Raw genomic sequence first — 13,025 nt, 5'->3', positions numbered from 1 at the left:
TGTTTCCACCACCAACAACAACAAACAATTCATTTTACAATTAAAACAACATGATATACCAATATGCTAGAGCTAGACCCTCTTTTACTTTCGTAATTTATCAATTTATGGCTTTTTGATTGTTATATTAAATCCAGAAATAATTAAATTTGAATTCGTATCTCGGCGATATCATTTTTACCTACATTCAATGCCTCACAAGCATACCCACAGCCTGTCTGTATACATTAACATCCATTCGAATATAACTTTGAAAGTAACATAAGTCTGGAGTTACTTAAAAAGTTAATGATTCAATTCATTAACCTAATTGGAAAACTTAATAATATTTGAAAATTTCATTATGATATGGTACTTTATGTGTTTCACCTTTCTCTGCGAACAAAATGAGTGCTTGTTCGAATTAGCAGTCGTAAAAAAAGTTTTTGTTTCTTCTTTTCTACCCTTTTTTATTGCTGTTCAAAAATAAAAAACCCCCAAAATAACAATTCAAAACAAAATAACTTCTTCTCGTTGCAAAAGTATATCTTTTATAAACCAATCCGTCAATCAAGACTGGAATACGATATTTATATTTTCAACATTTTCAAACAGAAAAACTTTTTTTTCGTTTCTGCTCCAATTAAATACGAAATGTTCGCTTCACATTTTAAACAAGGCAATCAAACCTACAAGTCAAAAAGAAATCCATCGGTTTTCTCAACATTTATACGAAGGCATTTCGAATATATAACTTGAATGAAATTACCATTGTTAGGCAAAGGACTTTTTCACGTCTTTTCCTTTTTCATTTTTTTCTTCTTTTTCATCGTTTGTTACCTACAACAACTGTGGGAGAACATTGCGATGATATCGACATTTTTCGCTCTATTTACGGCACATTTTTCATTTTTAGTGAAATAACTCTTACGTTACCAGTGTAAAAACGCATATATGCCAATTCTCCTTTTTGTTTATTTTAGGTTGGATGCATACGTTGGCTGAACGCTTGAAGTACAACAATATTTCGGAAATTTCAAATGTTGAAGCTTACGTGACGGCACTGTATTACACATTCACCAGCTTAACGTCGGTCGGTTTTGGAAATGTTTCAGCGAACACTTCTGCTGAAAAAGTTTTTACAATCGTAATGATGTTGATTGGGGGTAAGTTTTGTAGACAAATGATGTTACGGTTGACTTTTACTTCTCAAATCATGAATTGTTTTTCGTTTCTATCAGATTTATGAAAGTCAGTCATTGAACTTGTTTCCATTTTCTTAACAATTTCATTCTTATTTGAAAAAATACATTTAGAGAGCTCAATGTAGAGATACACGGTCTGAAATAAATATGTTAGAAGATGCAATTGATGCACGGGCAGAACAGCTCTCTCATGCATCAATTAAAGCTGCTGAACAATTGAATTGTTAATTTCTTAATCTTTTTCAAACCTGTAAACGAACAGCGATCAAGTCTTTTACATCCGATGTTCAAAGTTTCGCCTAGTGTTTGATACGAGATCTTGTACTTCATTCAATTTAACATACATAATTGTTTGAGTTGTTTGAGACAGTTTTTAAATGGTAGAAACTTGGTTATTACAAAATGGTGTCCCATAAACAAATGAAGTAAAAGATTTGAAGATCTATTGAAAATACTTTGATCAAATGAAGTTCTGATCTGATTGTAAAACTGCTGATGCATGCCGTCTGTGAAATGTTAAAATGTTTTAACAAAATATTGTCTGTCAGTCATGATAGATAGATGTTCCTTCAATCAAAGACTCTGTATCTGATGATTTAATTTAAAAAATTTGATTGATCTACCTCAATTGTTAAGCATACCATACAATATATGGCATACATTCATAAATGTATTGATATAGAGGTGATACGTAAAATGTTTTTCAATCCTGTCAGACTCATGTTACGTTATTTATAATGCAAATATCACAGTCTAGCCAAAGTCTATGAATTGTTCAAATTGACGATCCAATAAATATGCAAACTTTTCCAACAATACAAAAATTTCTTCGCTATTCCATGAACTGAGCAGTATGAGCACTTTATAGTTCAGCAGCCGCATCTCATCCATGCAGTTGAATGAATGAAATGAATGAATATCAATCGCAATTACTCATTCAATATATTCCAACAACAATAGTAAAAGCTCTGTTTGTTTTCCATCAATCAAACAAACAAGTCCTAGACAGAACAAACAGTTTTACGTTTTACAAGTACAATATACATCGATTCAATTTCGTTCATCGACAGTTCAAACGTATTGTATGTCGGTAACATAAAAATGTCTGATTTTATTTCGCAGCTCTGATGCATGCCGTTGTGTTTGGTAATGTGACAGCAATCATCCAAAGAATGTATTCGCGAAGAAGTCTCTATCAAAGCAAATGGCGTGATCTAAAGGATTTTATTATATTACACCAGGTACACAACTTGTTGAATTACTTGACGTCGCGAAACTATACACCAGATTCTGATGCTATGTGTATAATGTGCTCTGTGTTCAAACTTATTGAAGTGGTGTATACGCGTTTAAAGTTTAAAGCCACGAAACTTCAATCAAATAAATGATCTCAGTTCAGTCATAGTGTTTGGTGGAATAATGGTTCACACACATAAAATATTGTTCAACTGTGCGCAGAGTGCATATAACGTCGCATCAAAATTAAAGGTGACGCTGAATATAAATTTTCTGTTTTTCATTTAGATGCCGAAGGAACTGAAGCAGAGAATGCAAGACTATTTCCAAACAATGTGGTCGTTAAATCATGGCATTGATATATATGAGGTAATTTTTTTTGTCTGCATCGCATACCCACAGAGAAATATGGGAAAATATAAAAATATATTTGCGATAAAAAGTTTTTACTGTTGTATACACAACACACAGACCAGCTGCTTTATATGGCGGGGTGAAAAGCTTCACCGTTGTTCTATAAAATACCCATATTCTTACCTTATGTAAATTACGACAGCGAGATTTCACTTTTTATGCTTTTTTTGGATACAGTCATGGTAAAACCAGATTTAGCTTGTTTTGAGGCCCGTACAAAGTATCAGGACTGAATGTGTGTTCAACTAGGTATTTCTTGAGATCAGTTTAAAGGGTTTTTGGTGATCTCTTATTTTGACATTCACTTTTGTGATATTGACTTTGATTCGTTTCATTAAGTCGGCAACGTAGTTCACCCTGTTCAGACAGCGTTGTCATTTGTTATCGACAGCGACGACAAAATTAACAAAATTATAAGATAATCTAAGGCTAGCATGATCTTATATAGAATAATTTGAGGTAAAATAATTGAAATAGAAGATTTTCGCGTAGCTGTTAAAACCCTTAGATCGAACCGTCTGCGAGACAAAATGAATTCAACCTAAATTGAGAATAGATCCAAAGTGCAAGTCCAAAGTCTTGAGTTAGACATTTCTCGATTCATTATAGGCACTGAGTTTCTACGTACTTACGGGTCGCCTGCAAAGCATGTGTTTTTCATTCAGTAAACTACATATGTTTTCTAAGGTTTGATTACATAAAATGGACATTTTCCTAATCGTGTAATAAATTTATGGAACGCAGGACATTTTCAAGCAAAAAGTACGGTGGTTTGGGGATGGGGATAAGTTTTTCTGTCCTCTTTTTCACACGAATAAGTGTAGAAGAGGGAATCTCTGAATTACGGGATGGTCATTTATTATCAACATTGGGGACAAAAATAAAGGATGGCTCGTATTGTCTTAGCAAAATGATTTTGAAGTAAAATATTCTGTGTCAAACACTAGGCGATACTCTAAACTATTGAAGGAATAGATTTAATCGTTACATGGATTTCGTTGCAAAAAGAGAAAAAGTATTTTTAAAACACGAACTCAATGTAATTAAACAGCTCGTAACACGCCAGACTTTGGTGTTGTGTTAGCAAACTTGAATATGAGATGAGCTTAAGAGCTGAATTCTAGATCAGTTCTCTTAATCAGATTACAAGTTTCAGGCTTCAGGTCGGGTACAATCAGAGGCAATGAAATTTCAAAATGAATTTGCTTCAGCTGTTTTTCAGCCATTTACAATGAAAACTGTTTATACGGTTAAAGCTGCTACACTTACGCGCGTGGTAGTGGTAAAACTGTATAAAGACATATAAAGAGTTTTGATTGTATGGGTGTACGAAAAACAGCTGAACCAATTTCATGCTGAAATTTCACTGTTTCTGACTGTAACTTTAACCAACAGAAAAAAACTACAAAAAAATTCACTCTTCTGTCACTGTTGCGGAATTTAATTCTGTAAACATTTCAGCAAATAATTTATAAATTTCCGATTTTAAATTTAGATACTAAAAGAATTCCCCGAAGAGCTGCGAGGTGATGTATCAATGCATCTACATCGAGAGATTTTACAGCTTCCCATATTCGAATCAGCATCGCAGGTAAAAAAAACACATTTTTTACATTGCAAAATTGCATTTTTATCGGCACGAAAATTAAATTATCAACTCATTCGTTCGCATGGCTGTAGGGATGCCTAAAATTACTTTCGCTTCACATAAAGGCCAATTTTTGTGCACCAGGCGAGTATCTCATACATAAAGGTGACGCGCTGCATTACATTTATTACATTTTCAATGGTTCAATGGAAGTTATGCAAAACGAAATGGTTGTGGCTATCCTGGGTATGTATGACGCATTTTCTTTAATTTGTTTTTACACTTATTCGATCATTACAACTCGGATGGTATATATAAGACTTGTGAACCGCCAAATTATTTTCGTATATCGACATCAAGTCTGCTATACATCACAATCGTTGTTTCTTATCAAAGCTTCGGCTGTGACGTGAAATGCTCACCAAGTCTTCTGTAATAGAAATATTATACAGCCTCATGATACCGCTCGTGAGCCAGGCTACTCATAAATGTGTTGTCATAAATCAGTAATGGTAATGAGGTTGTCCTACTTTTCAGCTTCGATAAATCGATACATTTCCATTCTATTGCTCTGATCAAATTATCTCTGGCTGACGGTTTTTTCCTAAAAATTTTATCAAGGACTCAAGCAGGTATTCCATTTCCATTCGTTGAAGTTGTATAACGAAGTGAAGAGGAGATTGAACCAATTTGCTACGCTATAATGCATGTAAAAAGTTTCCAGCGAAGTTCTTTATCCGAAATTATTAACCGCGCGAATATTCCTTATGCATACACCAAGATTAAACGGATTACATGACTTGTTTGCTTTAAAGCATACAAATTGATGCTTATACCATATCCAACCATTCTTATTCATAATGCTCCTGTCTTGATCCATTTAAGATTGTTTTCAAGTGGAAAATGTCTAAAATTTCTATTTGGCATGTGTTTACATGGGAAAGATTTCTAAATCATCGAATGAGTTCCATAAAATACTCCATCATTATTACACATTGGTAGACGATATATTAATCATTGGTGGAATCAGTAAAATTCGTTGGGAAACAAAACGTCCGGTTCAACGAATGTTTCGGTAAAATTAATTTATCAAACCCATTCCACTCAACCGGTATACAGTTTTGATCTGACATCAGAAATTTTATTAAGCTATCACGCTTGGATTGGCACAAATGTGATGCTGGTAATGTGAACATCATTACTCAATATGTCCAAACGTTAGAAATTTTTTTCAATTTTCTTAGTAGTATAGTTTTGAGGTTGGATGGTGCATTAGAGATACCGCATGAACCTTCTTATTGTCATCTGAGTATATTAAACTCACTCTATTGTCGCCTTACATAGCAAAATGTATGCCAAAACGAATGAAGTAACAGATTTTACAAAAATCTCTTAAAAACACTTAGGTCAAAAGAGGAAACAGATGTAATTGATTCAATCATCAATAATATGCTTACCGCCTGCGAAAGGTCAATTGAAGAATTGATTTGATTTTTATATTCGGTGTAAGCTTTTGTAAGAAGCTTTTCCGGGATCCTCAATTGATATGTCAACAGTTTGCGATAGAAACATGACAAGAATTAAGTATGGAAGATGTTGGTATTGTTACATCTTTCTTTGTTGTGATTTGCTCTAGTAATACGAATGTTTGAGACCATTTCGCGTATAATAGTTATTTCCGTGATGAGAATGAAAGAGAGAAGGTGTTCTTCGGTCACATTCATCAATAATTTTTATTTCAAAACCTTTCTCTTTCTGGCTAATTACATAGTTTCACGTGTGACAGGAACGAATTATGCGTTTTAGTATATTATAGAGGACGAAACATGCAATTTTTCAGCCCAGTAACATGCAAACATTTTTAGTTGTATCCACCCCCAAATATAAAAGAAGCAAAACAATTTTTTCATTAAATAAATCCTCTATGTTTTTTGAAATTCAGTCAAGCTCTATTAAGCATTCGTCGAAGCGATTTAAAATTCCCAACGACATTCTGTGGCAGATAAAAGAGAAACTATGGAAACCTTTTTTTTGGCTTTCAATTCGGTCAGATTTTTTATTTATAAATATGCGTGTAATATGTAATGTATGGTTCGCATCATATCGGGTCTCGTAAAAGGGAATGGTTTTGTGAGTGAAATTCTATTACGCTACGAACTTTAATTGAAGTTTTTACTAGCTTGATGATGTTGATGTTTAAGTATAATTTGAGTTTGCGAATTTCTGAATTCAAATGTACTTACCGACATTTACTGTTCACTTATACGTCAATAATGGTTTTTTAATGTCAATGATATTAACGAAGATATGGGTCATGTAACAGCATGATGTCAATGCTGTGTCGACAGCGATGTGCTGAATGAGTGGTGGGAAAGACAGACAAAAAAAACAGTTTTTATTTAACTATCTTCGGATTTACAGAAATATTCGCACATTTTTTCTTGTACCAAAAATAATCTATCAAATTTTTTTTTTTAATTCTCCCGGGTAATACTTTCACAAGCTCTTGTGAAACAAATATATAGAAAAACTCAACAAATAGAATCGCTTTTGTTTAGATCGGTAATTTGAATTAGAAAACGTTTATTAAAAACAAGATCACTTCAAGTAAATTAATGATATCCGTTGAATATGCTACTTCTTTTGACATAAGTATTTTCAACAGATTGAAACGAAATCTTTTACTTCATTAGTTTCATCATGTTCATGTCAGACGATTGTAAGTCAGAGTTCATAGTTACTTACATAACAAGCGATAAAAGTTGGAAAAGAGAGTTTTCGTGTGAATGTTGTTGATCCGAGGCGAAGACGAGATCACATACTAAAACGAGACTTTTTATCTCGAGAATGGATTATTCATGTGTCGGGACCGAAAATGAGGGAGCTTTGAGATTTGTCTCTGGTTTTCGACCCTTTACATGAAATTTTTCTTGAGTATCTGTTTTGGACGATTGATTTTAAGCACTTTTGCATGTACAACTCGCGAAATTACATAAAAACAATCGTCCAAAAGAGATACACAAATAACTATTCCATGCTTTTGAAACCTAGACCAATTTTCTTGGTGAGTAATAATCCACTTTCGTCTTTAGTGACAACAAAAGCATGTAAATGTTTATTTTTGTCGGCGCTAGATTTTGCCTTGCTGACTTTGTTAATATCAAAAGCAAAACAAAATTTCCAATAAAATTCCAATATGCCAGCAATACAAGAAATAAACCTCCAATTAATTCCAATCTTTGGTTTACCTGATCGGCTTAAAATATCTTAGGCTTGAATCTGACTTATAGTGTGATTATTGACCTTACCTTCGGCGTTCGGCTCGTATCAACCGACTCACTTCACCCAAAATGGGTCGCTTTCATCATTGATATGTAATTTATACTAATTTGACGGAGTAGATAACGAAACTCATACATCAAAAATTTCTAAAGAGAAGTTCACAATAGACGAAATACAAATCTATTTTGCAATATTGATTTCGATTTATGCAGAACGTGGTTAATACTCCCTCCCAGCTAGGCATTCAATAAAATTGGTCGTATATTGAAATGCAAAATTTTATTCATTAGCGGAAATATGAGAAAGGTGCCATTCGCAACACGGGACGAATAGTCAGTACAGTACTATTGTTATTTCCGTAGTAAAATGATTGGATATCGTTGCCTATACCCGTTGCTATGATCTAAAACTACTCGACTTCGCCTCTTGTTCACAATTTGCGATTCTCTTATGCCCAACATCCTAAGTTATGAAAAAAGTAAATTTGTACTACAAAACGTAACGTGTCATTTGGTCCAATAATCTACACCTGGCTTTAGATGATTTACCATGACATTATGCATGCATCAGTATCGTGTTTTGCAACTTGATGCGGTGTGATAATGAGCTCCACAAAATAGCTATAGTGAATAGTCTGACGTAGGGTCTGTCTTCAATTGATAAATTACGTTCTGGTACTTTGATTGAAAATGTTACTGTTTTGTCGTCTTCTGTCTGTATGATGAAATATTTTGTTTAGATAACTCCATTCACCAGACGGGGTGAATAGCATCTACGAGAAAATGTATAGTCACTTCGATGATATATCATTCTGACAAATCGCAGCAAAACGAATGCATGACAGGAATGGAAATGATAGAGCAATAGAAATACTTTCGGTACTTGACATAAATAATTTTCCAAATAAAAAACTATTTATGCAGCTCACGCAAATAATTATAGTTCCGTTCAGCGTTTTAGCTCGTTTCCAATAAAGGACAATTCCGAAATTAAATTCCTCTGCTCCAGCAGTACTTAATCGTTCTTCGTATTGTCCATTAATGTTTTGTGGATCGATGGAATATTTGCAGCAATAAACCTTCGTTAGCACAGATAACTGTTGCATTATTTAATTTAATTTAATTTAATTTATTTAAGCCAACGGCTGACACCTACTGGCTGTAATTTACAACATAAGAATTTACAAATAGAATAAGGTAAATTCATTAAGCAAAACCGGAGGTGAAATTCGGCCCAGTCGACCCGTCGGAGCCTCGTTTCGCCTTTTGCTTCGTCACTTGATTGAAACTGATCTATCGCGTTCTATTTCGGAAATTCGCGGTCCAGCAGCGCACAACAGTCCACGTTCCATACACTGAATGATCGGGTAACCGGTCCATGTAAACAACTCGCATGATCCTCCATTCGTGTGATCGGTCCACGCAGTCAATATGGAAAAAAAAAGAGCAATTCTTAGAAAGTACAGTCAAGAAGACGTATGACAAGAACTATGAATAACGGCCGAAAAAGAAACTGATCAGGTGGCAGAAAGAATAAATCCATGCCTTCTTAACGTCTGACTCGTCAGATCCATAGATTTAACCGACGATCGAAAAGCGAACCGAGTAGTGGACGGGGTGAAAAGGTGTGCGAACACATTGAAGACTCTTGACAAGTAATTGATTGGCTCATATAGCCCGTAATTTACGCGGTGACTTTCAATGACCAGGTACCCAGTGTTGCGTAAAGGCCTGACTGGCTGATTAACACTCAACTTTGAGCGCAAACTGGGAGAGTCTACGCGGTCGCTGAGGACATCAAAGACAAACATTGCTGACAAATTGAGTCGTCTTCGTGCCAGTGATTCGATCTGGATCGACTCACACCTGCTCTCATACGAAGGAAGTTTGAAATTCCCATCCCTCTTAACGGTCCTCCTCAACGCGTATATAAGGAAGTTCTTCTGCACGGACTCGATTTTGTCACTATAGTTCTGGTAGTACGGAGACCAAACGACCGAGGCGTACTCAAGATGAGACCTGACATGAGCGAAGTAAACACTCTTAAGGGCTGCCACACTATGAAAATCTTTACAGATTCGCTTCACAAATCCAAGCATCGAGTACGCTTTAGCTACAATGATATCCATGTGCCTGTTAAACGACAACTCCTCAGTGAGTGTTACTCCTAGATCGCGAACCTCCACAGCCCGTTTCAAGACAGAGCCGGCCACCCCATAAGCAAATCGCAACGGTTTCCGTTTTCGAAAAAAGGACATAGTGACGCATTTACTAACGTTGAGTTCCAGCGCATTCGCTTCAAACCATCGATTCAGAGCAAGCAAGTCTCTCTGAAGAGCGATGCAGTCTCTCAGCGTTTTTATCTCTCGGTATAATTTGAGGTCATCAGCGAACAACGAGCACTTTGAGAACCTGACTGTTTCCATGACATCGTTTATAAAGATCAAAAACAAGAGCGGACCTAAGTGGCTCCCTTGAGGAATACCAGAAGTCACTAAAAACGACTGTGACTTCCACCCCATCAACTTGACATATTGTTTACGATCAGACAGATACGATCGCAACCACCCCAACAGTGAAGAGTGCACTCCAAGTTCTCTAAGCTTACAAAGGAGAGAATCGTGTTGAACCCTGTCGAACGCTTTGCGCACATCCGTGTAAACAACATCCATTTGATTACCTCTTTCCACCACCCGAATTGCTTCGTGTACGAAATCAATCAAATTCGTCGACGTCGATCGACCCTTCATAAAGCCGTGCTGCGTTACCGAGATGATGGGTCTAAGCTTCTCTGTCAGAAGATTGCACACAATGGATTCAAACAGCTTGCCAAACGTAGGAAGAATTGCTACACCTCTATAACATTCTACATCTGACCGTGAGCCACTTTTGAAAATCGGAACTACGTACGATTCTTTCCAACGAGTTGGAAACGTCGATGACAAAGATAGATTAAAGATGAAATGCAGTGGCGTGGTTAGTGCAGTCGAACAATTCTTCAACAAAAGCGGTGAAATATTGTCGGGTCCGTCTCCCTTCGATACGTCCACACTTTTTAGAGCTGTCACGATCTGTTCTTTGCTCAGTGATAACGTTCCAATGTCGATACATTTCCTCAGTCCGAACTCTCTAGTCTCGTCTCGAGAGCCTTCAACAAAAACGTCTTTGAAAAACTCGGTAAATAAGTCGCATTTACCTTGCATTGTCATAGCCCGATCCTCGCCACGATGCATTAAGCTCGGGTAGCCAACTGTCTTCCTCATGACATTTACGTACGACCAAAATTTGGATGGGTCCGAAGTTAGACTCTCCTCCGTCTTCTTAATGTATGAGTCATAAGCGCGTGACTGTGCAGCAGTGAACTGGTTCCTTAATGCGCAATAATTTAAGTAACACCCTGTGCATCCAGGGTGTTTCATTGAATTAACACAGTCCCTGTACTTCTTATGCGCCTTAGACTTCCTGTTCTTTAGCGTCAGCAGGGCCTTGCTGTACCATGGCGGATGGCTGTTCGAACCTTTCTTCTTGAATGGTACAAAGCGGTTGAAACCATCGGTCAGTAACTCATAAAAACGGTCAGTGACACTGTCAACGTTCAAAATTCCAGACAATTCGTCCTCCCAGTCTACTGAAGACAAGTAATCGTTGAGTTTATCAAAGTCCGCTTTCCTAAAATTGAATTCATGTTCGTCATAATTGAACTCAACAACATCATCAGAATCAAGAGAGAATTCAATCTCTAACGGCTCGTGGTAACCATCAACTCTTGACATTGGCGAGTATGAATTTCTAACTACAACATCGCCAGGGTCACTACAGAAGACCAAATCCAACACGTTGCCTTGGTAGTTAAGATTAGCGTTTATCTGATTCAACCCGGCACCAAGCAGACTGTAAAGTAACTCGGCGTTAGCGCTCGTATCAATATTATGCGGCAACAAGGAACTCGGCTCGAAATCCGAGTGAGACAAAAATTCATAAGCGAACTCAGCGCCGTCAGTGGACGACATCCAACGAACCTCAGGCATGTTGAAGTCCCCCAAAATAAACAGTCTATCACCAACGCTTAAATCAACATGACTAATCACTCTCTCCAGCGCAGCTGCGTATCGGTAGTAAACAGCGATTGGAGAATTCGAGGGAATGTACAGATTACAGACATAAACGCACTTGTCTTTCAAACGTAATTTAACGACCACTAATTCAACATCATCGGTCTGTGGAACAATGACTCTCTCGCTAGGAATGCCATTCCTCACAGCGATCAATACACCGCCAAATCGCTGGTGAACGCTGTTGGCCTTAGATCTATCACATCTGTAAATGCAAAATTTATTACCGTCAAACAACTCACCATCGTATATTGCTGGATGAAGACCAGTTTCTGTCAGTGCAATTATGTCGAACTCGCAACCATAGGAGGAAAGTTTGAAGTCTTCAGTTTTGGTACGCAGGCCCCTAACGTTTTGATAGTACATGACGGCTCGATTATTTATGCGGACATTCGACTGTGATTGTGGTGAGGGCAAGCTGGTCAATTGTGCTTCATATGTTGCCGGATGAAGACCAGTTTCTGTCCATGTAATTATGTCGAGATCGTAACCATATGGGAAAAGTATGAAGTCTCCAGTTTTGGTACGCAGGTATTTAACGTTTTGGCAATCCATATCGGTTCGGTTATTCATGGGCAATCTGGTCGATTGTGCTGATATGGGTGACGGATGTGATCCTTGTGGTTTTGAAGATTGTGGCAGTAGCAAGGCCGATGTATGATGAATTTTGTCCAAAAATAATGAATCTGCAGGTGTTATGTGATGCTCGGTGAGATCATTCGTGGTGTGATCTCTTCGATTGTCCATAGTTGGTAATGTAGTCGCCGATGAGGAATACATTTCGTCATAAAATAATAAATCAGCAGATGCTGTGCAATGCTCGGTAAGATCGCTCGTATTGCAATCTCTTCGATTGTCCAAATTCGTTATCGCAGCATCATTGTCTAAACGGTTCGTTGCATGTGTTAAGTTGTCATCATTACGGTTGCAGATTTCGGTCAATGAAGTGTCGTTGAATCTTCGGTTCCAGTTGCTTCTACCAGTTGCCTCTTCGTTGCTTCCAATGTAGGTGACATTATTGTTGCGCTTTCGATTGCAGGCGACGTCATCGTTACTTCCTCTAATACCGTTTCCGGTATCAATTGCGAACCGATGGCATGAATCGTCGTTGGTTGTGTCGGTGTATGGGACGCTCGCTTCGATAAAAAATGCTCCTTAGAGACGGACGCTGAAGCGCTTCCTCCACGGCGGTTAAATATGTAATCACGAA

General features: G+C 37.1%; 1 protein-coding gene across 1 annotated transcript in view; it reads left to right on the top strand.

Annotated features, from left to right (window-relative positions):
• Positions 1-13,025, top strand: part of LOC119079969 (potassium voltage-gated channel subfamily H member 8) — a 98,501-nt gene that overhangs the window by 79,579 nt on the left and 5,897 nt on the right. The window contains exons 10-14 of the mRNA XM_037188108.1: positions 963-1,145; positions 2,307-2,425; positions 2,709-2,789; positions 4,330-4,425; positions 4,515-4,668. Of these exons, the coding sequence (XP_037044003.1) occupies positions 963-1,145; positions 2,307-2,425; positions 2,709-2,789; positions 4,330-4,425; positions 4,515-4,668 (633 nt within the window). The remainder of the gene's footprint in view (positions 1-962; positions 1,146-2,306; positions 2,426-2,708; positions 2,790-4,329; positions 4,426-4,514; positions 4,669-13,025) is intronic.

This window comes from Bradysia coprophila, unplaced genomic scaffold, assembly GCF_014529535.1.
Source record: "Bradysia coprophila strain Holo2 unplaced genomic scaffold, BU_Bcop_v1 contig_350, whole genome shotgun sequence".
Lineage (NCBI taxonomy): Eukaryota > Metazoa > Arthropoda > Insecta > Diptera > Sciaridae > Bradysia > Bradysia coprophila.
This window is presented reverse-complemented; position numbering and strand designations above follow the sequence as displayed.